At 50.5% G+C, this 24,715-nt stretch overlaps 1 protein-coding gene and 1 long non-coding RNA gene across 2 annotated transcripts; one reads left to right on the top strand and one right to left on the bottom strand.

The window, feature by feature from the left end:
- Positions 1–8,838: 8,838 nt before the first annotated feature.
- Positions 8,839–10,595, bottom strand: LOC106865659 (mucin-19-like). Its single transcript, XM_024457800.1, has 5 exons — positions 10,501–10,595; positions 10,144–10,355; positions 9,969–10,058; positions 9,509–9,895; positions 8,839–9,158 (listed from the first exon to the last, which is right to left on the bottom strand). The coding sequence occupies exons 1-5, from the start codon at positions 10,593–10,595 to the stop codon at positions 8,839–8,841; spliced, it is 1,104 nt and encodes a 367-aa protein (XP_024313568.1).
- Positions 10,596–11,023: 428 nt separating this feature from the next.
- On the top strand, positions 11,024–14,670 carry LOC112271887. Its single transcript, XR_002965407.1, has 3 exons — positions 11,024–11,461; positions 11,529–11,780; positions 14,608–14,670. It is a non-coding gene; the product is annotated as an uncharacterized LOC112271887 (long non-coding RNA).
- The last annotated feature ends 10,045 nt before the right edge of the window (positions 14,671–24,715 follow it).

Here is a 24,715-nt window from a genome sequence, read left to right on the forward strand (position 1 = left end):
ACGTCTTTGTGATCCTATACAGGAGAGGGTGAATAAGGTTTTTGGAAAGCGCTCTGCGCGACTGCTCGTTTTCCTGCAACCACGGGTGAACCGGCGGGTGCGTGACTCACCTCTGCCTTCTTTGTCGGCAACTTCGTCAAGCGAACGCAGCAGCAACGGCTTTGACGTGGGTGTCCTGGCCGGGTAGCCGAGAGCCGACTAAACCAGGAGGCCGATTCAACTCGTGACCCAGGCATCTCCTCCACTCGGCCATGGATGCTAGCGTACCGAAGAAGGAATTCTAGTTCGAGATATAGGAAATATGAGTTGTAGACATCTTGTACAAGAAGGATGCCACGCACATATCTTATAAAGGAAGAATCCTGAGTAGTTTAGAAAGGCAGAGTCCATGTACGAGTTGTACCCGGCTCTGTCCCAAAACCCTAGTTGTTCGACTATATAAAGTCGGGCTAGGTGCCCTCGATGGGCAGAACATGACTTGTAATATTGTACACAAATATTAGATTGCCAACGGGACGTAGGCTTACATCCCCGAGAAAGAGTGAGTCGAACCTGTATAAACCTTCGTTTATTCGTCGAGTTCTTTACTTCATACGAGTCGGTATCGCCGTGGGATCCCCAAATCTCTCTGCTCGTCTCATGCCTTCATGTCTCACCAGTGGCCCACGGGGCCCCACTGGTACGGGACGCGTGGGTCGCAACTAACGAGACCCCGCTAGGCCGGCTCCCCGGGAAGCTACCAGCTCGCCCCCCCGCAACTTGCGGGGCGACGGTACCGGGGCACCTCCCGGGTACTAGAGCTTTGGGGGTTGCAGGTGGGGCCGACGGAACAATGGAGACAAGACGAGACAGCGGACACAGTGCATTTAATGCACCAATAGGAGTCACATCGGCAGTGCTAGTCTTGCCCAACAAGTTTAGAGCGGCTAGCCTAAGAGAGATTTTATTTACAACGCATCGTGGCTTGGGTGCTGCATGAAGCCCAGCGTGGATCTACAGTAGAGTAAGTTTTGTAGCAATGACACACGTGTAGTTAACGTGTTACGCTGCATGCATCGGCACCTGTGGTATCCCCTTGTCACAATGCCACCAGTCAAAGGGTTCGAACCCTAGTCAGTAACAAGTAGCGTTGCATCCATTCGTAGCAAAAGCCCTTAGGAGAACAAGTAGCTCACCCGGGAACCCTCTGGGCAATCTGTAAGAACACACAAATTACTCGTGAATACAACAAAAAGTAGGACGTAGGGTGTTACACCTCCGGGTGGCCCGAACCTGGGTAAATCCAACTGTCTACACTTCGTGCCTTACGTCACGCCGGCGATCGCCGAGCATCCCCGGTGCCGAAGACCCGTGCTCCAACATTTGGCGCGCCAGGTAGGGGGGGGTGCAGAGAACTTCGGGTGACCGCTGGCGTCATTGCCTTCTTCACCAACGACATCCTCTACGTCAGCTCGCCATGCCGCCCAAGAAGGCAGACGAGCCCCGGGTCGACTTGCGTGACACGCTGGCCATGCGCATTCGATCCCACGACGCCGCGCGCGCGTCACAAGGTCAAGGGGACTAGGGGTCCCCTCAACGTCAACAACCGCAGCTACCACCTCCACCTCCTCGGGTGTCGATGGACAACCGTCCAAGGGGGCCTGCGGTGCCTAGCGCCGAAGCCAGCCGCACGGGCGACCTCAACGTCGCACGTGCCAGGCAGCGAGTTCACTCCCACCCGTTGGCACCGGGCGACTGGGCGGACGGCAGCAGGTCAGAGAACCGGCAGCCTCCCGCCCAGACCTCGGCGGAAGCCATCATTGCCACGCATGTCATGGTGCGCTACGAGCCGCCGCAGGGCATGCCGGCGCACGATGGGTGCAACGCGGAGTTGGACGCGCTTCTCGTGCTCGCTGCCCAACTGCCGCAAGGTGAGGGCGGCCCGGCCGGTTCGGGCCGGGGACAGAACCCGGGGCGCGGAGACGCACACCGCTCCTCGGGACATGGAGAGCATCCTCCACCCTCGGGAGGACAAGGTGACGAGGATCCCGAGGGCTATTCGGACTCGTCACCGACCGTCACGCCAGGTGACACGCGAGGCGTCCTGAACGCCCGCCCGCAGGAAGATCTCCGCCAGCGCAAGCGCTGGCGTAGCACGAGATGGAGAGCCAGCATCCAGGGAGTAGGAAGACGCTCCCATTGGCGCCGATGACGGCTGCGCCGCGTTCTCCCACGAGCTGCGCCGGGTGACATGGCCCCGCAAGTGATGAGCGCCAACGCTCGGGACGTACGACGGGACGGTGAACCCCAAGGACTTCCTCGTGACCTACACATTGGGCATGCATGCTATCATTGCCGATGACAAGGTCAGGGCTAACTGGTTCCCGATGGTCCTGAAAGGATCAGTGTGGACCTGGTTGCTCAACCTGCCTGTCGGGTCCATTGCCTCCTAGGCTGACCTGCGCGAGCAGTTTGTGAACGTGTTTCACAAGCGCCCGGGAACCACGGTGGAGCTGCACACGGTGGTGCAGAAGCCGGGGGAGACATTGCAGGACTTCACCAACAGGTTCTCCAACATCTCCTACTCCATCCCAGAGGGGGAAGAGGCCGCCATCATCAACACGTACGCCATCAACGTCCACGACCCGAAGATGCGTGAGAAACTGAACACGCACCGGATCCGGACTACTAGGGATCTCCATGCTCTCGCGCTCAAGTGCGTGATGACCGAGGAAGGGCGCCTAGTGCCCGAGCTTGCCGCCAAAGCGGCGCGAACCCACCCGAGGGCTCTGGAAAGAAGGGCTCTCGGAAACGCGGCGGGAAGCAAGTGCTTGCCGCGGAACCGGGGGCTCCCCAGAGGCCCACCAAGAAGGCGGCGCCAGCGGGAGCATCGGGTAGCAAGCCGGCAGCGGCCGCGCGCTGCCCCATCCACACCAACACAGCCCACGAGGCACAGGACTACCGCACTCTCTAGACCATCAAGGAGAATCGCAAGCAGCGCCATGAGGAGCGTCGTGCTGCCGGGGCCTGCTTCAACTGCGGGGATATCGGGCACCTCTCCCAAGACTGCCCGAACAAGCCCCGCAACGGAGCGGGCCAGGGCGCGGCCAGCGGCGGCGACAAGGGAGAACCCACGGGGGGTCGCAGTCAAGCCCGCGACGGCAAGGACCAGCCCATCCGGGGACGCGACAAGCCTTGTGCCGAGGAGCGCGAGGACGATTGCAGTGACGACGCCGATGAGCCCGGCTTCCAGGAGCCCGCGACGTCGCCTGCATCCATGGGGGAGCATACGCTCTCACATCTCACGCCGCCATGAAGCGGCTCACTCTTGAGGTCTGCGCCCCAGCATGGAGGCGCAATATCCATGAGGTGGTCGCGCGTGCCGATCACCTTCAACTCGGGCGATCATCCGATTCGTCCCTTGGGATCAGGGGTACTGCCCCTTGTGGTGTCACTGATCATAAACAATATGACGGTGACCAAGGTTCTGGTGGACAATGGAGCGAGCCTCAACCTCCTGTCCGCAAAGTTGGTGGAAAAGCTTCACCTGCCTCTGGAGCAGATGAAGCCCACCGACCCTATCCGGGAGATCAACCCCGGAGTGGTGCAGCCCATGGGGCGTATCACGCTCCCAGTGACTTTCGGGTCCCGGGAAGCGTTTTGGATTGAGCACGTTGTCTTCGACGTGGCTCACACCCCGTTGCCGTACAACGGGATTATTGGTCGGCCGACGCTGCCGTCAACATACGGTGTACTCTCCATCAAGTGCGACCTGAAGGACGCTGCTTGGTGCGTGGGCGAGGTCGTAAAGACCTCCGCAGTGGCGGATTCCGGCAACTACAACGTTGCCGGGAGCGAGGATTCACTTGCGGGCGAGCAGCCCGCATAGAAGAAGGCGTGAACCACTCCCGGGCAGGATGCCGGGGGCAGCACCCACTCCAGCCCGTGCGTCAGCAAGGGCATGAAGCTGAAGGAGGAGGGTGCCTAGGTCAAGAAGGTGCCCCTGCATGCCGGCAACGAGGCGCACACAGTTTCCATTGGTGCGAGCCTCGGCGACAAATAGGAAAGCGCTCTGATTGCCTTCCTCCGGGGAATTCTGACGTGTTCGTTTGGGAGCCGTCAGACCTTCCCGAAGTCCCCAGGGAGGTGATCGAGCATCGGTTGGCGGTGCGGCAAGCACAAAAACGCAAGGACTTCATCCAGCAAGAAGTGGAGAAGCTCAAGAATGCCGGGGCGATCAGGAAAGTGTTGTACCCTACATGGTTAGCGAATTCTGTTGTAGTCCCTAAGGTTGGGAATAAATTACATGGTTAGCGAATAGATTTTACTGATCTTAATCGTGCATGCCCTAAGGACCCCTTCCATGTACCCCGAATCGATCAAATAGTAGATTCCACAGCAGGTTGTGAGTCTTTATGCTTTCTGGATGCCTTCTCCGGCTACCATCTATACCAATATATTAAATTGGAGTTGGTGCTGATGGTACGGACGTCGCGGTACGTTACTTCACCGAAATTATGAATCTGCCACCGTTGTCTCCACGTGTCTTTAATCCCGGCACCCGCAGTTCTCAAGCGCAGAAAAAAATAGAAAAAACACGTACCGCCCAAAATAGAAAAAAACAAACCAAGAGAGCATTCCTCCTCCTCTCCTACGAATGTCACCCCCATCCCCTGCCCGATCCGGATCTCGCCGCCGCCCTTCGGATCTTGCCAGCGCCTGCCGCTGCTCTTGCTCACCTTCACCAGCTCGTGCGCGTCGCCTCCGTGTGCGGAAGGCGGCTGCGGACCCACGGCTCCGTCGTGTGGTCCAACCGCCGCTTCCACCGGCTCTTGCATGCCGGTGGCTCCCCGCGGGCTTTGGACAGCGATGGGATGAGCCGTAGGCCGGGATGGCGGTAGCCTCGCACAAGGCAGCAGGGACCGCGTCGGCGCGAGCCATCGGTGGCCCTCCGGACGGTAGTGGCGTGCGGCGATCAGTGGCCTGACGCGATGTGGGGCGGCGCGGGCGTGGCGAACGGGCGAACAACGCTGCGAGAGGGCGCAGGCGGGCAGCGCACAGGCGCACCGGGCGGCAAGTGGGAGTAGACGGCACGCAGGAGTGGACGGGTGGCGGGAATCTACGGGCGGAGGCGGTGCGCACAAGCGGGCGGCTGTGCATGGCGGCGTGATGTTTGGTGGCCGGATGAATCAGCATGGGGAGAGGAGGAGTTTGCACTCATGGTGGATGGAGAGGATAGTCAGAGGGAGAGCGAGAAATTGGGAGAAGAGATTTGAGAAATAAAATACAGAGTAGGAGTAGTAGGAGAGCAAGGCAAGGAGAAATATAAAAATAAGACATTTGAAAAAGAGAAAGAGACTAGAGTATAGCCCACGAAAATAAACATATGATAATCGCTATATACATATGTGCTCATGAAACACAACAACATTTAATTTGACGTTTCGATATAATTTTCCGTTGTCCGTAGCAACGCACGGGTTCTTTTGCTAGTCATATTAAGATGGCAGTCGAAGATGAGGAGAAAACAACGTTTATCACCCCGGTTGGCTGCTACTGTTATACATGCATGCCTTTCGGGCCGAAAAACACGGGCTCGACATTTCAACGTGCTTTGCGCGAGTGTTTGGGACCCCAGCTAGGCCGTAATATCGAGGCCTACATGGACGATATCGTCGTCACATCGCGGCACGGGGACTCGCTCATCATCGACCTGCAGGAGACATTTGATAATCTCTGAAGGATCAAGCTCAAGCTTTACCCCGAGAAGTGCACGTTCGGCGTGGACTTGGGGCACTTCCTGGGCTTTCTTGGTATCTCACCGGGGAATCGAGGTCAATCCACAGAAGATTGAGGCGATCGAGAAGATGGAGGCACCCCACAAGGTCAGAGACATCCAACGCATCAACGGTTGCGTTGCGGCGCTCAGGCGTTTCATCTCAAGGTGAGCGAGCGAGCCTGGCCTGATTTCAACGTAATGAAGAAGAAGGGCCCAATCAACTGGACCCCAGAGGCGGAAGCGGCGTTCCAGGACTTGAAGCAGTACCTGAAATCGTCGCCGATCCTCGTCGCCCCCAAGCCGGGCGAGCCGTTGCTGCTTTACCTGGAAGCAACAGACCAGGTAGTGCGCTCCGTGCTCGTTGCCGAGAGGGAAGAACAAGTCTCGGGGGTTGAGACATGGGGGCAGGGAGCTACCGCCTGTACCTCGGGAGCCGAGGGGCAGTCCAGTCAGGCTGCCCCCCGCAAGTGGCTAGTGCAGCACCCCGTGTACTTCGTTAGCACGGTGTTGTGCGATGCCCGGGTACGGTACCCGCAGGTTCAGAAGTTTTTGCTTCGGATCCTGCTTGCTTCACGGAAGGGCGCACGCCACTGGAGGATATCCATCGAGGCACATGCTCGCACCATGTGGCCTCCAGGGCGCTAGCTGGAAAGGCATTCTGGCACGGCTTGTACTGGCCAACAGTCTTAGCCGATGCCGAGCAACTAGTCAAGACCTGCAAAGCATACCAGTTTCACGCCAAGAAGAGCAACGAGCCAGCGCAAACCCTGCAAGTCATCCCGTCCTCGTGGCCGTTCGCGGTCTGGGGGCTAGACATCATCGGAAAGATGTCGAGAGCTGTTGGCGGCTACGAGTACCTCCTTGTAGCCATCGACAAGTTCTCGAAGTGGATCCAGGTGGAGCCTGTGCGAGCTGTCACAGCGCAGGCGGCCATCAAGTTCTTCAAGAGCATTGTCTGCCGGTTTGGTGTGCCTAACGGCATCATCATCGATAACGGCACCCAATTCACTAGTGCGGTGTTCCAAGCTTACTGCGAGGACATGGGCACTAAAATTCATTTCGCCTCAGTCGCTCTTCCGAGGAGCAACGGGCAAGTGGAGCGCGCCAACGCAGAGATACTGCGGGGGCTCAAGACGAGAACCTTTGACAAGCTCAAGGGCCATGGGAAACACTGGGTTGAAGAACTCCAGCCCGTGCTGTGGTCAATTCGGACCACACCAAGTCGGGCGACGGGCCAAACTCCGTTTGCCCTCGTCTACGGGGCAAAAGCTGTGCTGCCCCTCGAGCTTAAGCATGGGTCACCTCGGGTACGCGCGTACGGAGAGCCAACACGCGCAGAGGATTGATGACCTTAGCTTCATCGAGGAAATTCGATGCCGGGCTGCCGTGCGAGCTATGGGCTACCAGCAGGGGCTCCGTCGTTATCACGACAGGAGAGTCCGTCCCCGGGGGCTCGAGGTTGGAGACCTCGTCCTGCGCCAGATACAAGGAACGAAGGCCGGGAACAAGTTGACTCCAAACTGGGAAGGCCCTTTCCGGGTAGTGCAGGTGACCAAGCAGTTGATGAACCGGTAAACAACGTGCTACGTGCCTGCACGGCACCGTGGAATAGAGGAGATGCTCACACCCAAGTCTGAGGTCGACTCTTCTGTGCCCGGGTGCTGGGAGGCAGGAGGTTATCCAATTAGTGTTGTCTTTTTTCGTGCATTTTGAAAAATTCTCTATGCACCATGGGCACTGCAAGAATCTCACATGCAGGATAAAGGTGGGGATGAACGCGCACGGTGATGCTCGTGGAGCAGTCACGGGTGTCGTCAGTTCTGCATGCGTGGCGGCAAGGGCAGCGTTCTGGCTATTTAAAAACCGGAGAAAGCGCAACAACAACAACGGGCAAGAAAGCAAGTAATGTCGCAGAAAGGCAATGGTGGTGCATCCCTTGTCATTGAGGGTGTTCCCACCATCGCGGCCTTGCCACATCGCTTAGAGGAGGACACCAGAGATGGCAACGCAAGAGACGAGAGGCGTCGCGAAGACGCGTTGGTGGTGCATGCCTCCGCGCATGCCGCTGGAGGGTGCACTGCAACTACGTCCTTGCCACGGCTCTCAATAGGGTGCTCTAAATGCAGAGGGAACAGAAATGTAAGTACTTCGTTTCAAGTCCTTAGTTCTTCCTTTAAATCACACTGGCTTGCCGAGGGAAGCTCAGTCCCTGTGTCGTCGGACTGTAAGAAGGATGCTTGCGGGGGGAGGACGCCTCCCACACGTGGCTCGCGGGTCCGTCCCGGAGGCGTGCGTGCTGGGGTAGTAAATCCGCAGGTGGAGTGGCTGGTCGTTGCTGTTTAGCCCTAGTTTGGCACCGCGGGTCCGACCCGGGTCCCTGGGCTAGCTAAACACGCAATTGGCAAGTACTTGGGTACACAAGGTTAAAACACGAGAAGAATAGAGCCCATCCCCGGCAAGCTAGTTATAGACGGAAAAACAAGTAAATTGCCATTGGATAAATAAAATGAAATTGAAACAAACAAGTTCGCGGTAAGCATTCGAAGTGACAAGGGCTAACACAAAGTAAGGCGCCTCGCGCCAGTCACAGGAGAACAAGCAAAAAGTGGAAAAACTGAAAGATACAAGGAACGACTACGCGGGGGGTGCTTCCGGGGCGGCGGTTTGGGCGGCGTGCGTCTCCTCGCTGGCGACCTCCTCCTCATCTTCACCAGCACCAGCCTGCCTTGCCTTCCACGCGACCATCTCGTCGACGAAGCAGCTGACAGCGTTGGCGTGCTCCTCCTTGTTCTCTCCTCCGGTAACCAGTCGTTGAAGATGGTCTCGAAGGGGAACTCCGGGTAGGCCCAGTGGACCCGCGGCAGGATGGCGCCGGCAACCTGAGACGCGGCGACGCTCACTTGCCGGTCCCCGAAGCTGCGGATGCGGTCCACCACGGCCGTCCACCTTCCCACGAACTCCACGAAGAAGGGGATGAGGGTGCTGACGTCGCTGCTGTCGATGGCTGCCGGGGGTACCGCCAGCTTCGACCGCGACTCGTTCCCCACCTCTACCAACCTGCGGAGCAGGGCCGTGCTCTCCTAGCGCTGGCTCCCGAGCTTCGCGTGGTTGCGGCTGGCGAGCTCGATCTTGGCCTTCTGGCCCCTGAGCTCGTCCTTCAGCTTGGAAATCTTCGCCGCTTTCTCCGAGTTCTCCTCGTCAAGGTATCGAAAATCGTTCCGGGCGACGTCCAGCTCGCCCTTGAGGGCCTTGTTGGCGTCGGTCGCAGCCTTGAGCTGCTCCTGGAACTCGCGTTCCCGGGTTTGGAGCTGCTCGTGCAACTCCTTCTCCCGGGACGCGGCTCGTATCGCCGCAGCTTGGGCTGCCGTGGCCTGCTCCCCTAGTTGAGCAACTGCTGGATCTTGGTGGAGTAGCTGGAGATGAGCCCGGTCTTCTCATCGAGGCACTCCTAGAAGCCCCTTAACGCTTCCTGGTGCTCTCCCTCGGCTGGAAGGCATGCCGATTCCAACGACTCGAGCACTTGTTGGTGCTCCTCGCGCAGCTCCTGTAGCTAGCGCTGGATGTGTGCTTCTGGGACCAAGGGCTAAAACGCCTCGGCCTGGGCTTGCTGCGCCACCTGGATCTCCTCCTGGAGGCGTGCCCGCTCCTGCCGACGCTCCTTGACGAACCCTAGCTGCTACCGCTTGATGCCCTCGATGATCTCGTGCCCCTGGTCGAAGATGCTGGGGTCCCAATTCAGCAGACCCCAACCTGCCCCTGCGATCGCCCCGATACTTGAGGAGGCTCCCGCGGCCACAGTCTGTGACCGCACCACCTCCTTGAGTGTCGGCAAAGGCGAGCGCATTCCCCCGCTTCCGCCTGCTGCGAGCTCGTCCCTTGTCTCTGCTTGGGGGCTGGGTGGTTGCTCACGGCTGGCCTCCGTTGCGACACGGTCGAGAGGCTCGGACCCGGTGGCCGCTGCCTCCCCGGTCACCATCGGGTCGGTGGCTTGGCTGCCGGGAGAGGCCCCTCCACCCCCGCTCTGCCCGGTGGAGAGTTGCTCCACCGTCACCTCAGGGGCGGCTTCCGCATCGGCCGCGGTGCCCCCTGGGATGAGTTCTGCGGTCCCTGCTCCCGCAGTGGCGGCAGCAGAAGGGGCTGCAAGAAGGATTGTTAGAAAAGATGAAGCGCAAAAAGAATGGGGAGGAGTGCTGGGGCGAGTGTGGCGTACCTTGCTCCGTGTCCCCTCCCTCTGTGTGGGTCGCCTCTTGGCGTCCGCCGTCGTCCGTTGCTAGGTAGGCCCCGACAACATTTCCCAGTCCTGGATAAGGAAGCACGGGAGGAATATTAGACGCTGAAGAAAGGAAAAAAAAAGAATGGTGCATGACAAAGTTCGTCGAGCGCACCTGCTCCCGGGGCCGCCGCCTTGCTTATGGTGTGGGCGACGTCGCCCCCACCCACTGTTGCCGTCGTCACCGCGCCCCCCGTCCCGACTTGGGGGCTTCCCCCGCTCGTGCCAGGGGTTGTGCGCGGCTTCTTGCTCAAAGTCGCCGGTGGGGAGCTCACCGGTCCCCTCTTCCCCGCCGGCTTGAGGCAAGAAGGGTTATTCACCGAAATGCTACCAGGAAAAACAAGAAATATAGTTTAAGGAAGAGAGCTTACTTTGCTGGATTCAAAACCAGTCGGCAGTTGGCGAAGATCCCTCCCGAAGGAGGCGCCTTCCGCGCTGGCGGAGCGTTCCCGCTACCGCCAGAGCTCCCCACCGTGTCGGGGGCTGAGCCTCGGGCCGGTGGGCCGCCCCCGCGATGGCTCCGTTGCACGGCGGGCAGGCGGGATAGCGGCACGACGTCGTCGTCATCGCGGTCTGTAACAGACCGGTTTTTGGAAGAAAAAAATTAGAAACTTTTTCATAAAAAGAGGACTGAAAAATTTCGATGAATTTATGAAAGCTTAATTTGAAATTTCCTAAAAGTTTTGGTTTCAAATCGGAGTAACAACAACTACAAATTAAATTTAAGTCTTACTTGCTATTTTGGTTTGCTGGTACTTTATTTCGATTCGGCGTATTAAAATATGCAATTTGGAATTTCTGAGCTCGTTTGCATTCTATTTGGAGGTTTATGAAGTTTCAGTCTTTTTTTTGGAAAAGACATTTTTCCTGTTCTCTGGGTCGCAGCCCATCTTCCTCTCCTTTTTCTCTCTTTTCTTTGCCTAAGCTGCACCTTCCCTTAGCCCAGCTAGTCTTCCTATTATTTTCTTTCTCTCCTCACGCTTGGGCCTGTCTTGTCTTGCACGCACAACTGCTCGACTCCCTGATTCTTTCTTCTTTCACGAGCACCAGCACCAGCTCCAGAAACGCACGCACCTGTGCACGCCGCCACCTTGATTTTCCCCTTCGATTCTCTCGCTCCCTATCGTTTCTCTGAAAACCAAAATGGCCAAATTAATCTACATCACCTGGTGAACCGATTCAGCTTTCAACCATCAGTTTCCTGTCTTCAATTCCCCACTGAAACGGACGCCCCGAGTGCAGGTTTTTGGCATACGTTTCCTGATCTCCCACCACAGCCCACAAAACATAATTCCTACCGCGCCATATTGAGCCTCTTCGTCTCCTCCTTCGTTTCCTTGCCCAGAGTTTCGCCCGAGAACCATTGTAGAGCCCGTGCTATTATCATCTACCCCGCCGGCCGCCGTCACCATTCTTGATGGTGATACCACGAGGTAGCTTTGTTTTGAATTTTCCTTTGATCTGTAAACTCAAGTAATCCCCTCCTATCGGTGTGGCAAGGTTATGCATCAAACATGAACCGTTGGCCGCGTCGTCCCCGAGCTGGCAGCCCACAACACTATCACGGACGCCGCCGGCTGTTCCCGCTGAACCGGAGCCCCGCAGGTTGCAATCTCGCGCCAGGAGCAGAGCCTCAACGCAGCAGAGTCACCGCCCTAACCCGCAGCCCAGCAGAACGACCACGTGGGACGGATTTCATTCATCTTTGTCAACTTCGGTCGTCGCGTTCATGGCACGATTTCTTCCCCTTCGGTGAGTCCTGTCCTAATTCCTTTTACACGTCGACTCATCTATATCGGTTCTAATCCTAAACATGACATCCTGTTCAATTATTTGTTTTGGCCACGTGTTCTCAAATCCATGCGGATCCCGACCGACACGGTCATACACATCCTATACCTAGTTGCTGTAAAATCCATTCATGTCACTCAATTATATTCACCTCCGGTAGACTAGAACAGGAGAGGATCCTGCATCCGATGACCGGAGCTCCGACAACTTCAATGCCATCTTGTTTATGACCAATATTTCCATGCTCTTCCATGTTCAGTCCATAATCTGACCTCAACCCCAACTTAAAAAAGTTTACCTTTGACCTTAGTGACATGCTGGTGGAATCGGATTCGCAATCCGATGGGTAGAATTTAAACTATATACAAACCGATGCTATTCAGGTCAAATTCGTATATAATTTGAATTGGATTCAATATTTATTTTTTTGCATGTCCTGTTCTTGTAGTTCATATACATGCACAGGAGTTGTATGTCAAGTTTGAAGAATTTTCTGATCACTTGGCTAGCTATTTATTAGATTTGTTTAGTAGCATGTATTGCTTGTTTATTCTGTATCCATGGCTATGCATGCTTGCCTTGAGTTATTGTTATGATACTTGTTTGTGACATACATCGTGTGTGCTGCATGTATGGTTATAACGCACACGGTGTATGTAGGATTTGAAGTATATTTCATGCTTTATTAAGTTGTGACATGATGGTGTGTAAGCAATTTCCCTCGTCAAGGAGTTGGGAGCTATATCACCCCGCACGGTCCATGACTGTGATCGCTTTGGGTTGACGCTCCAAGCTCTCCAAGACCATATCACCCCGCACAGTTCTCGCACTGTGATCGCTTTGGGTTGAAGTCTTGGCTTATCATCAATCACTTCTTAATACTTGTATGAGTCAAATTCCAGGTCTGACATGTATGTTAGCATGTGTTTTGCTTGATGTTATTGATGGATCACATGTTTGGATTCTCTTTGGTTTAGGTCATGCTTATATGATTAGTATATAACTTGTAGCATTACTTTATGCATGTGGTGGTAGTAAGATTGTTAGCTACATTAATCATGCCTAATTGTTATTACTTTGCCATGTCTATTATCTTGTATCCTAGCAATACTATAGTATTTTGCTATTGAGTGATCATTGCTCTATAACTAGAATCTTAATTTTTCATGAATGTTCTCGTAGAACTTTGGTATTGTTCTAATGACATTCTTAGTTGATGTGCATTTGCCTTGTTTGGATGCATCATTTAGGTTGTATTTTTATTTTGTTCATGTATGTTGTTAGCTAGATTTACATATATGCTTTAGTTGTCTTTAGTTCTTTAATCTAGTAGCTTTGCCATGTCGTATCAGCCAAGTCTTTCTTTTGTTTGTGTTATATGATGATTAGAGTATGATGCCTTGTTTGCTAGAGTGAGATGAATTGTTTATAATGCACTTGTAGTACAATATGCTTGTATTGACATGCCTTTGTTCCTAGTTTGTGCGCTAGGCATAGCGTATGCTAGCTAGTTTCCTTGTTTATGTTTAATGTTCAGTTTATGCGAAGCGTGTCTTGTCTGCTCTCTGCCCATTGGTTTACCACTAGCATGTATGTAAGAGTTGCTAGATGCTTAGTTTGCTATTCCTGTATGATATATGCTTCTTAGGACGTTGATATTACTAGCTTACTATGGTATGCCATCCATTGTCAACCTCTTGCTTGCTAGTGATACATGTTAGTAGTTGATTATTCTTGTATATGTTACCTGGTGATGATCTTTACTTGTTCAGTAACATGTCACGTGACTTCGTGCATATTTGGTGTATATGTGCATGTCATGGCATGATAGCTATTGCTAGCATGTTTACGCATCTTTCTTAGATAACATGATGTTCGTGTCACGTTCGTTTCATGCTTATATATCGGGTTGTCTTTACATGCTCATGCTTATACATGTTGTTTCATATGCTTGTCTACATATTATGCTATGCTTGTATGCTTCTTATTCATATGCCTTTGTCATTCTAAGCTTTTCGTAGTTATATTGTTATTAGATTCTAATTGTCCTTGTACCTCTAGGGTAAGTTCTAATTATCTCAATGCATATGTGTTCCATCATCTTGTGGCGCATTGCATATAGTTAAGATGCATCTATTATGTGTTACCATGCTCAAGCCACTCATATAGATCATAAGATTGTGTATTAGTGTAGAATCGTGCTTGTCATACTTGAATAGTCTTATTTCAGTTGGTGTTTACTTGGTAGCTGCTTGCCAGTTGTCCATGATTGTCTTTAGAGAATATGCTTGTGTTTAATCATTTGTTTTCATCTAGAACCATAATTCCTTATCTAGCTTTATCTTGCATAGAGATTTATCTTAGCTTTTGACATATTCTTATGGTTGCATGCTAGATACATTATGTTTCTTGCTTGTATGATCACTAGTATGATAGGAGTTGTTTGATGCTTGCAAACTAGCATGATAAGGTGTATTGTTTTGTGACTGTTTACATTTATGCTTGAGCTATATGGTTACTAGCAGTGTGACTATATGGTGTAGTATAATATTTATTACTTCATAAAGGGCATGACCAATCAAGCTATGTCCCTCATTCTGGGTATATAGTTTACTTTGTTAGAATCAATCTCATTGTTCCATCTTATCAAAGTTGTTCCTATCCTTTCCAAGTTTCCAAACCTATTCTTAGCCGTCTTGTCTATTCACTCTCATATTTGCATTTCATTTGGTTTTATTGTATTCATATTTAATATTTTGTTTGTTCTGGTTACCGCTACGACGAGTAGAGAGTGACAAGGTGGAACCAGGACAAGAATCTGAAGCTGAAGAAGAAGAAATCATCAACGGAGGCATGCCCCAGCCCCCCTCTCTTTGATCATATTTATCCTATGTTTTCAAATGGGCATTAGTTAGTTATTTATTGTTTTATAAACATGCATGCTATTTTATTCCTGTAGCTAGTGTGTCGATTGACACTTTGCCATGATTTGCTTGTCGCCATTCCTTTGATACCTGGAGTAGTTTTATATGTAATCTTGTAGAGTAGAAATGCTTAGCCATGCTCATATTATTCACTAGAAAGTCTCTCCAAGGATTCTAAGTGATCTTCGGATCAATGATACCATTGCTGAAAGTTGTTGAGCTTGCCGAGCTGGGCGTAGTCCCTCTTCTTGGAATCCCCTTCTACTCTCTCTACCTACTCTGGGTGAAACTTACCATACAACTGGTGCGGGTGGTAGTTGGATCATTGGTTGAAGGAGCAATTGCTAGTCTGTGTGGGAGCAATTCGCCACCCGTAGTGGATGAGGCCTAAAAAGTCTTGAACCTGAAGATTGTGACAACCGTGCGACCACTCTGGCTTGGTTTAGTAGGGAGTTCATGCTTAGTGTTGTCATAGCCGTACCGCTCATGGGGTGTCCCCTGAGATAGGGAGCCCTCGGCACAAAAGGGGGCCCGGACTGTGAATCGCCAGACGATGTCCTTCCGTGTTGAAACCTAGTGGGCGTGTCACATTGAGTATGTTCTTTTGAAAGACCTTGTCACGACTCGCTGTCGGTACACATTTGTGTGTGTATTCACCAGAGGCCGCTGGTTAGGCACCGGGCGAGATCGTGTCATGTGGGTACAACGTACGACTTCTGCAGAGTGTAAAACTATTCAAATAGCCGTGTCCACAGTCATGGACGACACATGAATCTTTCTTGACATACGGGACCTGTCTTCTTTCCCTTCCGTCCTCCCTCTCGGACTTCTTGCTAGAAATGAGGATTTGGGTGAGTGATCGAGGACCCTCACGTTGTTGGATAATGCTTTTGAGATAAAATTGTTTTTATCAAAACACACGCCTTCATCAAAAGTATGGTAGTATTTCAAATAAAACCGCTTTTATGCAAAAGAACCATATCGCCTTCCTTTGAAGCCACATGTAGTTATCAGGGTTCCTAGAGGAGGCACGCTGAGTACGTAATGTACTCATCGCATTGCTTTGTTGTTGATGTGCAGAGTCCTTGAAGATAAAGATGCCGACTATGACTACTAGGAGGATCTAAGGAGTGAGGTCACGTACATCAACTGCTAGTGGCTGAGATGGAGTCGCTACGTACGCATTTTACTTTCCGCTCCTTTCTGATTGTATTAATGTCAGGTGACATTGCACTTTGTAAGCCGTTTGGCATATTATTAATAAAGATTTGTTCTATCTTCAATTTGTTGTGCAATGGTATTCATTTCGCCTGTGTTCATCAGCTTGATCCTGGACTGATGGAGGTAAACACAGGGGAGTCTGGAAGTTAATTCCGGGTTCCCACACTATCCCCTTCCGTGGGGCTGTCAGCACCCAGGAACCCTTCGTCCCCGGATGTGTCGACAACCTCGCGGGAGACGTAGCTCCTCGGAGTCCCCGTCCGAGTTGTCCTCCTCCTCACTCTCGGCCATCGGTTGCTTTCCGGTCCGAGTCCTTGGTTGCGGGGGAGGGCTGCTTGATAGCGTCCCCGCCATGATTCCCCACTCGTTGCAGGGTGGGTAATTGTTGGCCCCCGGGTTGGCGACACCTGCGTGGAGTGCCATCACGCCTTGTGGAAGCCCGGCAAAGGGGGAGTTGTCGCCGGTGATCCCCCTGAGCCATGTTCGGATCTGCTCCATCGTCAGCCCGCCTCGCTGCAACCTCATCCGGTCACCCTCCCCCGAGTAGGTCCAGACCAGATGAGTCCGATGCTACAGCGGGGCGATGCACCTAGCGATGAAGCTCCGGGCCACGTCTAGATCCGTGAGCCCTGCACGCTGCAGCGCCATGATCTTGTCACAGATCGACGCGAGCTCGGCGTCCTTGGCGTCACGGTCCCGCCAGTCACGGGACTTCTTCGGTAGCGCGGTGGGCTTGGTGTAGGCCTCGTCGTGCTCCTCGATATACAACCAGCACCAGTCCGCGCGCCACTCCGACTCGATCTTCCGGTCCTCCGTGACGATGAACTCCGATTTGAGCCTGTCCCGGAACAGGAACGAGACCCCGGAAGACATCGCCTCGCCCTTCTTGCCGCGAGGGTAGTAGTAGTGGCGGAATAGCGCCACGGATGGCATCACCCCCACGAACGCCTCGCAGAGATACTGGAAGACGACCAGCTTGAAGAAGGAGGTAGGGTGAATCTGCGCCAGTTGAAGACGGTAGGCGGAGAGGATGGCATGGAGGAAAAGAGAGTGCGGCGGCACGAACCCGGAGAGGATGAACTGCACGAACACTCGGTAGTAGTGCTCGCCGAGTTCCGACCCGACGGGCAGGATGCGTGTCGGGCCGTGTTCGTTGTGCTTGGTGGCCACCGCCAAGCGCAGCTTCTCCCCGGCCTCGCCATTGTAGCCGGGCTTGAAGAACGCATACTGGTCCCTCTTCTCCTTGTCCTTGCGCTCTCGCTCTGACATCTCTTTCTTGCCGCTCTTCTCTCCTTTGCCGCTGGGACGTGCTGGACCTTTGGGTGCCATTGGTGGAGGGGGGAAGGGGGAGGGGAGGCTTCTTCGGAGCTGGAGCGCAAGGGGCTTGGGGGAGGCAATGGCAAGGGCAGTGGCGGAGGGGAGTCCTTGGGACGCCGCCCCTGGGTATTTATACCCGGCAGGCGGAATTGCAATGGGCGCCCCCCACGATCGGCAATCAAGCGCCCTAAAGTTTTGGAAAAATCAAGACGGTTTTGCGCGACCGGGCCATAACACCCCGTTTCGCAGAGGGGTAGTGGAGCCAGAGATCGTGCACCCGCTCCTCCCGTTCCGACGGGAGGAGGCGTAACGACGGCCTACGTGGCCGGGTTCCCAGCTTAGCCTGGGGACCCACACGTCGGAGGGTGTAGCCCGGCAACCGACCTAGGATGACACTACCCGGGAGCTCAAGGTTGCCGGCCCACACCCGGGGGCTACTGTCGCACCAGTGGCCCACGGGGCCCCACTGGTACGGGACACGTGGGTCGCAACTAACGAGACCCCGCTAGGCTAGCTCCCCGGGAGGGGCGAACCCGGGGAGCTACCAGCTCGCTCCCCTGCAACTTGCCGAGCGACGGTACCGGGGCACCTCCCGGGTACTAGAGCTTTGGGGGTTGCAGGTGGGGCCTACGGAACAGTGGAGACAAGACGAGACAGCGGACGCAGTGCATTTAATGCACCGACAGGAGTCACATCAACAGGGCTAGTTTTGCCCAACAAGTCTACAGTGGCTACCATAAGAGAGATTTTATTTACAACGCACAGTGGCTTGGGCGCTGCATGAAGCCCAGCGTGGATCTACAGTAGAGTAAGTTTTGTAGCAATGACACGCGTGTAGTTAACGTGTCACGCTGCATGCATCGACACCTGTGGTATCCCCTTGTCTATAAAAAGAAGACCAATGCCACCGGTCAAAGGGTTCGAACCCTAGTTAGTAACAAGTAGTGTTGCATCCATTCGTAGCAGAACCCCTTAGGAGAACAAGTAGCCTACCCGGGAATCCCCCCGGGCAATCTGTAAGAACACACAAATTACTCGTGAATACAACAAAAAGTAGGACGTAGGGTGTTACACCTCCAGGTGGCCCGAACCTGGGTAAATCCGACTGTCTACACTTCGTGCCTCACGTCACGCCGGCGATCGCCGGAGCGCTCGCCTCGCCCCTCACCGAACAACAAGGGGGTGCCCCGCATCCCCGATGCCGGAGACCCATGCTCCGACGCTTCATGAGGATACATGTCTCTAAGAAGAATCGACACACTTCCTCTCCACCGCAACAGTACGTAATTTGTGATTCGATCTATTGCTTAATGATGATCTGCGAGTTCATGCTGCTGTTGATTGTGATGTTGAATACTTCTAGTATTTTCAAGTTGCATATGCTAGTTGTTACTGTCATTGTGATTTATATTCTGGAATTACTCATTAAATTGTTATTCTCAAAATTGTTTAATTTTCCAACAATCCAAAAACCTTATTGTAGGCAATTTTCTTCTTTAATTATGGGTGGTTTAGCCGATGTGCTGAAGCCGGATAAATTCTTCGGGATGTACTTTAAAAGATGGCAATTAAAGTCCATGCTAGCTCTGAAAGTATTCTGGGTGACAAACGGCAAACTTGAGGGAGTTATGTCTGAGTAAGCTCAGAAAAACTTCGATGAAGCCAATGTTGCCGTGAGAGGATGCATTCTGAGTGTTTTTTCTGGCCGTCTTTGTGATGTGTACACGCACATAGAAGACGGGAAGGAGCTGTGGGATGCACTGAGTGCTAAATTCGGTGCAACCGATGCAGGCAGTGAACTGTATACCATGGAGTCGCTTAACGATTACTGGATGGTGGATAAACGTTCTGTAGTTGAACAGGAGCATGAGATACAAGTCATTGTGAGAGAGCTCTCCAACTTCTCAAGTGTGACTTGCCTGGCTGGATGCATTATTGCAAAGTTGCCTCCTGCGTGGAGGAACTTCGCCACGTCTCTGGAACACAAGAGACAGGAGATATCAGTTGAACAACTGATAGCGTCCTTTGATGTTGAAGAGAAGGCTGGGGCTAAGGACACCACTGAGAGGGCCGCTGAAGTTCCGTCTAATGCCAATATGGCGCAGAGGAACTTTCACAGCAACGGAAAGAACAAAGGGAAGAAGCCCTCTGTTGTTAACAACAACAAGCCTGCGCAGACACCTTCAAGAAGAAGAAGAAAGTAAACAAAGCTGAGTTGAATTGTTTCACATGTGGAGGGCTTGGCCACTTTGCCAGAGACTGTCCTGATCGTGTAGATCACAGAGGGAAAAAAGGGCAGAAGACTGTCAACGTCGTGACTGCTAGCAACACTGACCCGTACGGTATTTTACATACTGTTCTTTCAGTGTTTCAATCTCCATGTTGGTGGATTGATACGGGTGCTAATGTTCATGTGTGTGGTGACATCTCTTTGTTTACTTCTTACCGGCATGGAAAGGATTCAACTGTCTTGATGGGGAACGGGTTGCATGTAGCTGTTCGTGGTGTTGGTACGGTCGATCGAAGTTTACTTCGGGAAAGATTGTGCAGCATGTCCCCTCCATGAACAAGAATCTCGTTAGCGGTTCCCTTTTATGCAGATATGGTTTTAAGGTAGCTGACTCTAATAAAGTAGTTGTGTCCAAACTTGGACAATTTATTAGTAAATGCTATGAGTGCGGAGGCTTGTTCCGCTTTTCCCTTTCAGATTTTATAATATGTCAGTGAACCATATTTGTAACAGTGTTAATGATCATGCAAGTGTTTGACACTTTCGTCTATGTCATATTAATTTTTGGTTTAATGTCTTGGCTATCCGGTATGAGTTTAATTCCTACTTTCATCATTGTCAAAGGTTCTAAGTGCCATAGTTTTGTGCAATCAAAGCAACCTCGAAAGCCTCACACGGCAGCCGAGGAGAGAAATCTGGCACCTTTAGAACTCATACATTCTGATCTTTGTGAGATGAATGGTGTGTTGACAAAAGGTGGAAAGAGATAATTCATGACGTTAATTGATGATGCTACTAGGTTCTTCTATGTTTATTTGTTGCGAACTAAAGATGAGATTTTAGACTACTTTAAAATCTATAAGGCTGAAGTTGAAAATCGATTGGAGAGAAAGAGATCAAACATCTTAGGTCGGATCATGGTGGCGAGTATTTTCCCAAAATATTCGATGAATTTTGTGAGCAACACGGTATTATTCATGCATGAGAGAACGTCTCCCTATTCGCCCCAATCAAACGGGTCGCCGAGAGGAAAAGCTGCACGTTGACTGACTTGGTGAACTCCATGTTAGACACCACCAGTTTATTGACTTCATGTCTGTTAGTCTAATCTTGGGTCTGTTAATGCTAGTGTTCTAGTTTGAGTCTGATTAGGTTTGCATGCTACACGTGTAGTAGTCCGAATTAGACAAGGAAGTCTCTGTTTAGTCCAAGTAGGAATCGATTGAGATGTGTCCTAGTCGTAGTCTGTTAGGTACTACGTACGTGTATATATACACACCTATGGCTGTAGTTTGAGATCAAGTTTTGTACCGAGGGATTAATTTGAGAGATAAGAAATAAGAAAATAGAGGCACGACAGGTGCCCCTGGCCAAATAAATTTCTAATCGTGTGCGTTTTCATGTGATTGATCTTTGGGCAAACCCAACATTTGGTATCAGAACGAGGTTAAAGATTTGACGACGCGCTTGCCCCGGGGGGGCGATGTGCTAGCGCCTCGGGGCGGGCAATCAGCGGCGGAGTGGTATCCACGGATAAGAACGGTGGCAATGCGTGAAGAGATGTTCAGCGGATTGGATCGGGCAATCGGTGGCGGTGCAGTGGAGCGACGTTCAGCAGATCAGATAGGACTATCGTCGCAGTGGACCGATCTCCTAGTAACGGGAGATCATCCTGATCGTCGGAAAGTGCTCGACATCGGGTCAAGCTGCGTATGTACGTCCAGGTCAGCGTCTGTGAGTCGTGGTTGTGTCCAAGTGCTTGTCTGTGTGGGACTCTGTTGCAGCGGAAGTGCGTCACGGTCGAAAGGCTGTCCGGTGAGGTGTATCACTGAGGGCGAAGATGTGCGTGCAGACAAGGTGGCGGGTGTCATCTGTGTGTCTTGACGAGAAGACGGAAACTCAAGCGTATAGTGGGGCGGTAACCAGTGAAGGTGAGTCTCTTCAATGAGTACATGTCTCTATGTGGAGCTATGGGTTTAGCTAGCACGTATTACGCTAGGTGTGGGCGGTGTAGTCCATGCGGGAGCTAGCGTGACTGGAAATCTGGATCATACGTTGAGTGTAGTCGATAAGTCGTGAAACTGCGGAGAGTCAAGATCAGGGGAGCAGGAAGACAATAAGTCAAGATTAGGGGGAGATTGTTAGTCTAATCTTGGGTCTGTTAATGCTAGTGTTCTAGTTTGAGTCTGATTAGGTTTGCATGCTACACGTGTAGTAGTCCGAACTAGACAAGGAAGTCTATGTTTAGTCCAAGTAGGAATCCATTGAGATGTGTCATAGTCGTAGTCTGTTAGGTACTAAGTGCGTGTATATATACACACCTATGGCTGGTTTGAGATAAAAGTTTTGTATCGAGGGATTAATTTGAGAGATAAGAAATAAGAAAATAAAGGCACGACAGGTGCCTCTGACCAAATAAAGTTCTGATCGTGTTCGTATTCATGTGATTGATCTTTAGGAAAACCCGACAATGTCATGTCCTGAATAGAGTTCCAAACAAGAATAAAGAGAAGACTCCCTACAACGAGTGGATTGGAAAAAAGTCATCGCTTTTCTCCGACCGATGGCGCCGGCCCTTTCCCTGCATCATGACCTGTGCTCTCCAATGGTGCCGGCCATCTCCCTGCATCATGACGTGTGCTCGCGTAGTCTTCTCCATCGTTCTTGGTGCGTTGATGCATCACCACCGTTGCTCGACCAGTATTAGGGTGTGTTAACTCTGTTGGGTGAGTTACACGATGACACGCTTTGACAAAGACGTCACCGTTTGCAGAAATCTACCTTTTAACCCTTCGGTGTCTCCGTCTTCAAGATCATCGATCGACTGCACTAGGATATAAAGGTTCGTTCAAGGCCTGCAGGCTACAATCCAACTACATCCACACACATTAATTTTTGAATGATCGATCAGGCTTCATTAGTACCTCACGCCAAAGAGGAATATCACTAAAGGTAAAAAAAATTAGCATAACAATTTTAGTGACTCTCTCTCCAGGCCGATCACAATTTCCACCAAGAGTTCAAAATTTTGGGTTTAAAGAAAGTGGTGAGATATCATTAGAATTTGTTGGTGATGCACTGCAGGAAGTCACATGCCGGATTCTTTAATCCTAAAGCTAGATTATTGTAATTAGAATGATCCATAACTGTATTTTTCATGGCGGTTAAATCTACGTTAGACGTAAGATAATATGAAGTATACTTTCTTACTACGAGATGCCGCACATATGAAATTAGAATCCGTAACATATACTATTTTAATTCTGGGCATCATGGTTAACTGCAAACTAAGGACCACCTATTACTTTCCCTACATCATAGCAAATTGGTTCACTGAATTTTGGGTGTTTTTCCACAGATCACATGTCCATGCCTGGAAGCATGTATAAATAAGCGCTTATGTTATTCTAGAGAGTTTGCAAATCGGGAGTTGCATGATCATTGAAGACCAGACACATCGCACACCCTGTTAGAAGCATAATGTTTACACAAAGGAGGTTTGCTTTCTTCTTTTTTGTGTCCTGTGGCTCATGTTGCATTTGTACATGAAAGAAAAATTGATTTATTTCAAAGATTAAATGTTACTGCTTTCGAATGAATGTTTGTTTTCATGTTGTTGCATCCTATACACTTATGATTGTATTATATATGATACTGTGAGTGGCTAATAGGTAGACCATTTGGTTAGTGACTAATTAGCAATCATACATGGCCTGATTTTACGTATTTAGTCGAGGCAAATATATTAGGTGAAAACACCATCTTCGGGTGCAAGATGCGCAAATAACTCTGACAAAACCATGTGTATAAGTTTCAAACAAATTGTCAGAAGGATAGATATGTTGGATAAGTGATGTTCTATAAAAATGCAAAAATAATAATTCCAAATTCAACTGCATTTGGGAGGAGTTAACGAAACAAACGATCACTCTGAATTTGTTTTTCCTCCTTATGTGAAATACAATTTATTTGACTTTAAGTTTTACTTTAATCTATACAGAACATCACTTCCCCAACAAATGCTATTATTCTGTTTTTTTTAAACTTTTGCTATGGCTTTCACATAGTTCTCACCGTAATGGTGGTTTTAACAGGATACACCACCTTTAATCAACTGGAAATTTATTATTCAGTTTAATTTTTGTTAGTTATTCTAAAGCCAGTAGATGTTTCTAACGGTTTTGTCCTAGCTAGACATGACTTCAAAGTTCACACCATTGCACTCTATTCTGTTTTATCAGTAAACATGCACAGCCAAAACAAATGTGTGTGTGTATCATATCTATCTGACTAGCTACTACATGCAAGCTGGAAGCTGAATTCATGTTTCAAGACGTTGCTATTTATTTCTGCTTTATGCTTATCATTGAACAAGTAAACCATCTCCATTTGCTGCCTTTGGACTTCCATATCTATTTTGATAACATTGTAATAGAAATAATAGTTTCTACATGGCACAAATGAAGTTTTTCCCAGCACCACACATCCTGCTGCTTACATGTTACATAAGTTATATTTTGGAAACGTTGATATTTAAAATTTTATGTATTTTGAAACGAAATAAGTAAAATTTTATGTATTTAGAACAAAGATCTACAAATTATGTTTCTTCCACTTTTTTACCCATCAATGTGGAAGAATTCTTATTATGACTCAATCCAAAAGCTCATCTATAATTTTGAATAGTTAAACACCAAAGTTTCTTATATTTTTTATCGGCCTGCCAATGGTTTGTAAGACCCTTGAATTTTTTATATAGTACTCCCTCCGATCCTAAATTGTTGTTGTTGTTTTAATAACTAAAACAACTAAAACAACGACAACAATTTAGGATCGGAGGGAGTATCACATTTTATAGATCTTTGGAGTTGTACTAAACATTGTTCAGCAATTTCTATAGTGAAACCCAACTATTAATGAACCACAACATATAAATATTTGTATATGTACCGCATTCCAACGCAGTCAACCTGGTATGAATTTTAAGTTTTGTACAAACTTAATATTACACAAAATATGTGTTAGCTTGAGATCTCAACTTTTGTTTGGCCGTCTCATATTACACGCTCGAGAAACCCATACACAGTGGAGTAATTAGTATGATGTTTTCGTAAAAGCATAAAACTATACAGAAGTCCACAAATTAAAAAAAAAATCTGTTGTTTGTGATATCTCATATGGCATAACCTTTGCAATGGCTATAA

This window comes from Brachypodium distachyon, chromosome 1, assembly GCF_000005505.3.
Source record: "Brachypodium distachyon strain Bd21 chromosome 1, Brachypodium_distachyon_v3.0, whole genome shotgun sequence".
Classification (NCBI taxonomy): Eukaryota; Viridiplantae; Streptophyta; class Magnoliopsida; order Poales; family Poaceae; genus Brachypodium; species Brachypodium distachyon.

Coding starts and splice junctions, on each gene's coding strand:
- LOC106865659 (XM_024457800.1), bottom strand. CDS start 10,595: ATGACGACGACGTCGTGCCGCTATCCCGCCTGCCCGCCGTGCAACGGA. Junction 9,896..9,968: donor GGGAGGGGACACGGAGCAAG/GTACGCCACACT, acceptor TCCTTCTTGCAG/CCCCTTCTGCTGCCGCCACT. Junction 9,159..9,508: donor CGGGGCGATCGCAGGGGCAG/GTTGGGGTCTGC, acceptor TACTCCACCAAG/ATCCAGCAGTTGCTCAACTA.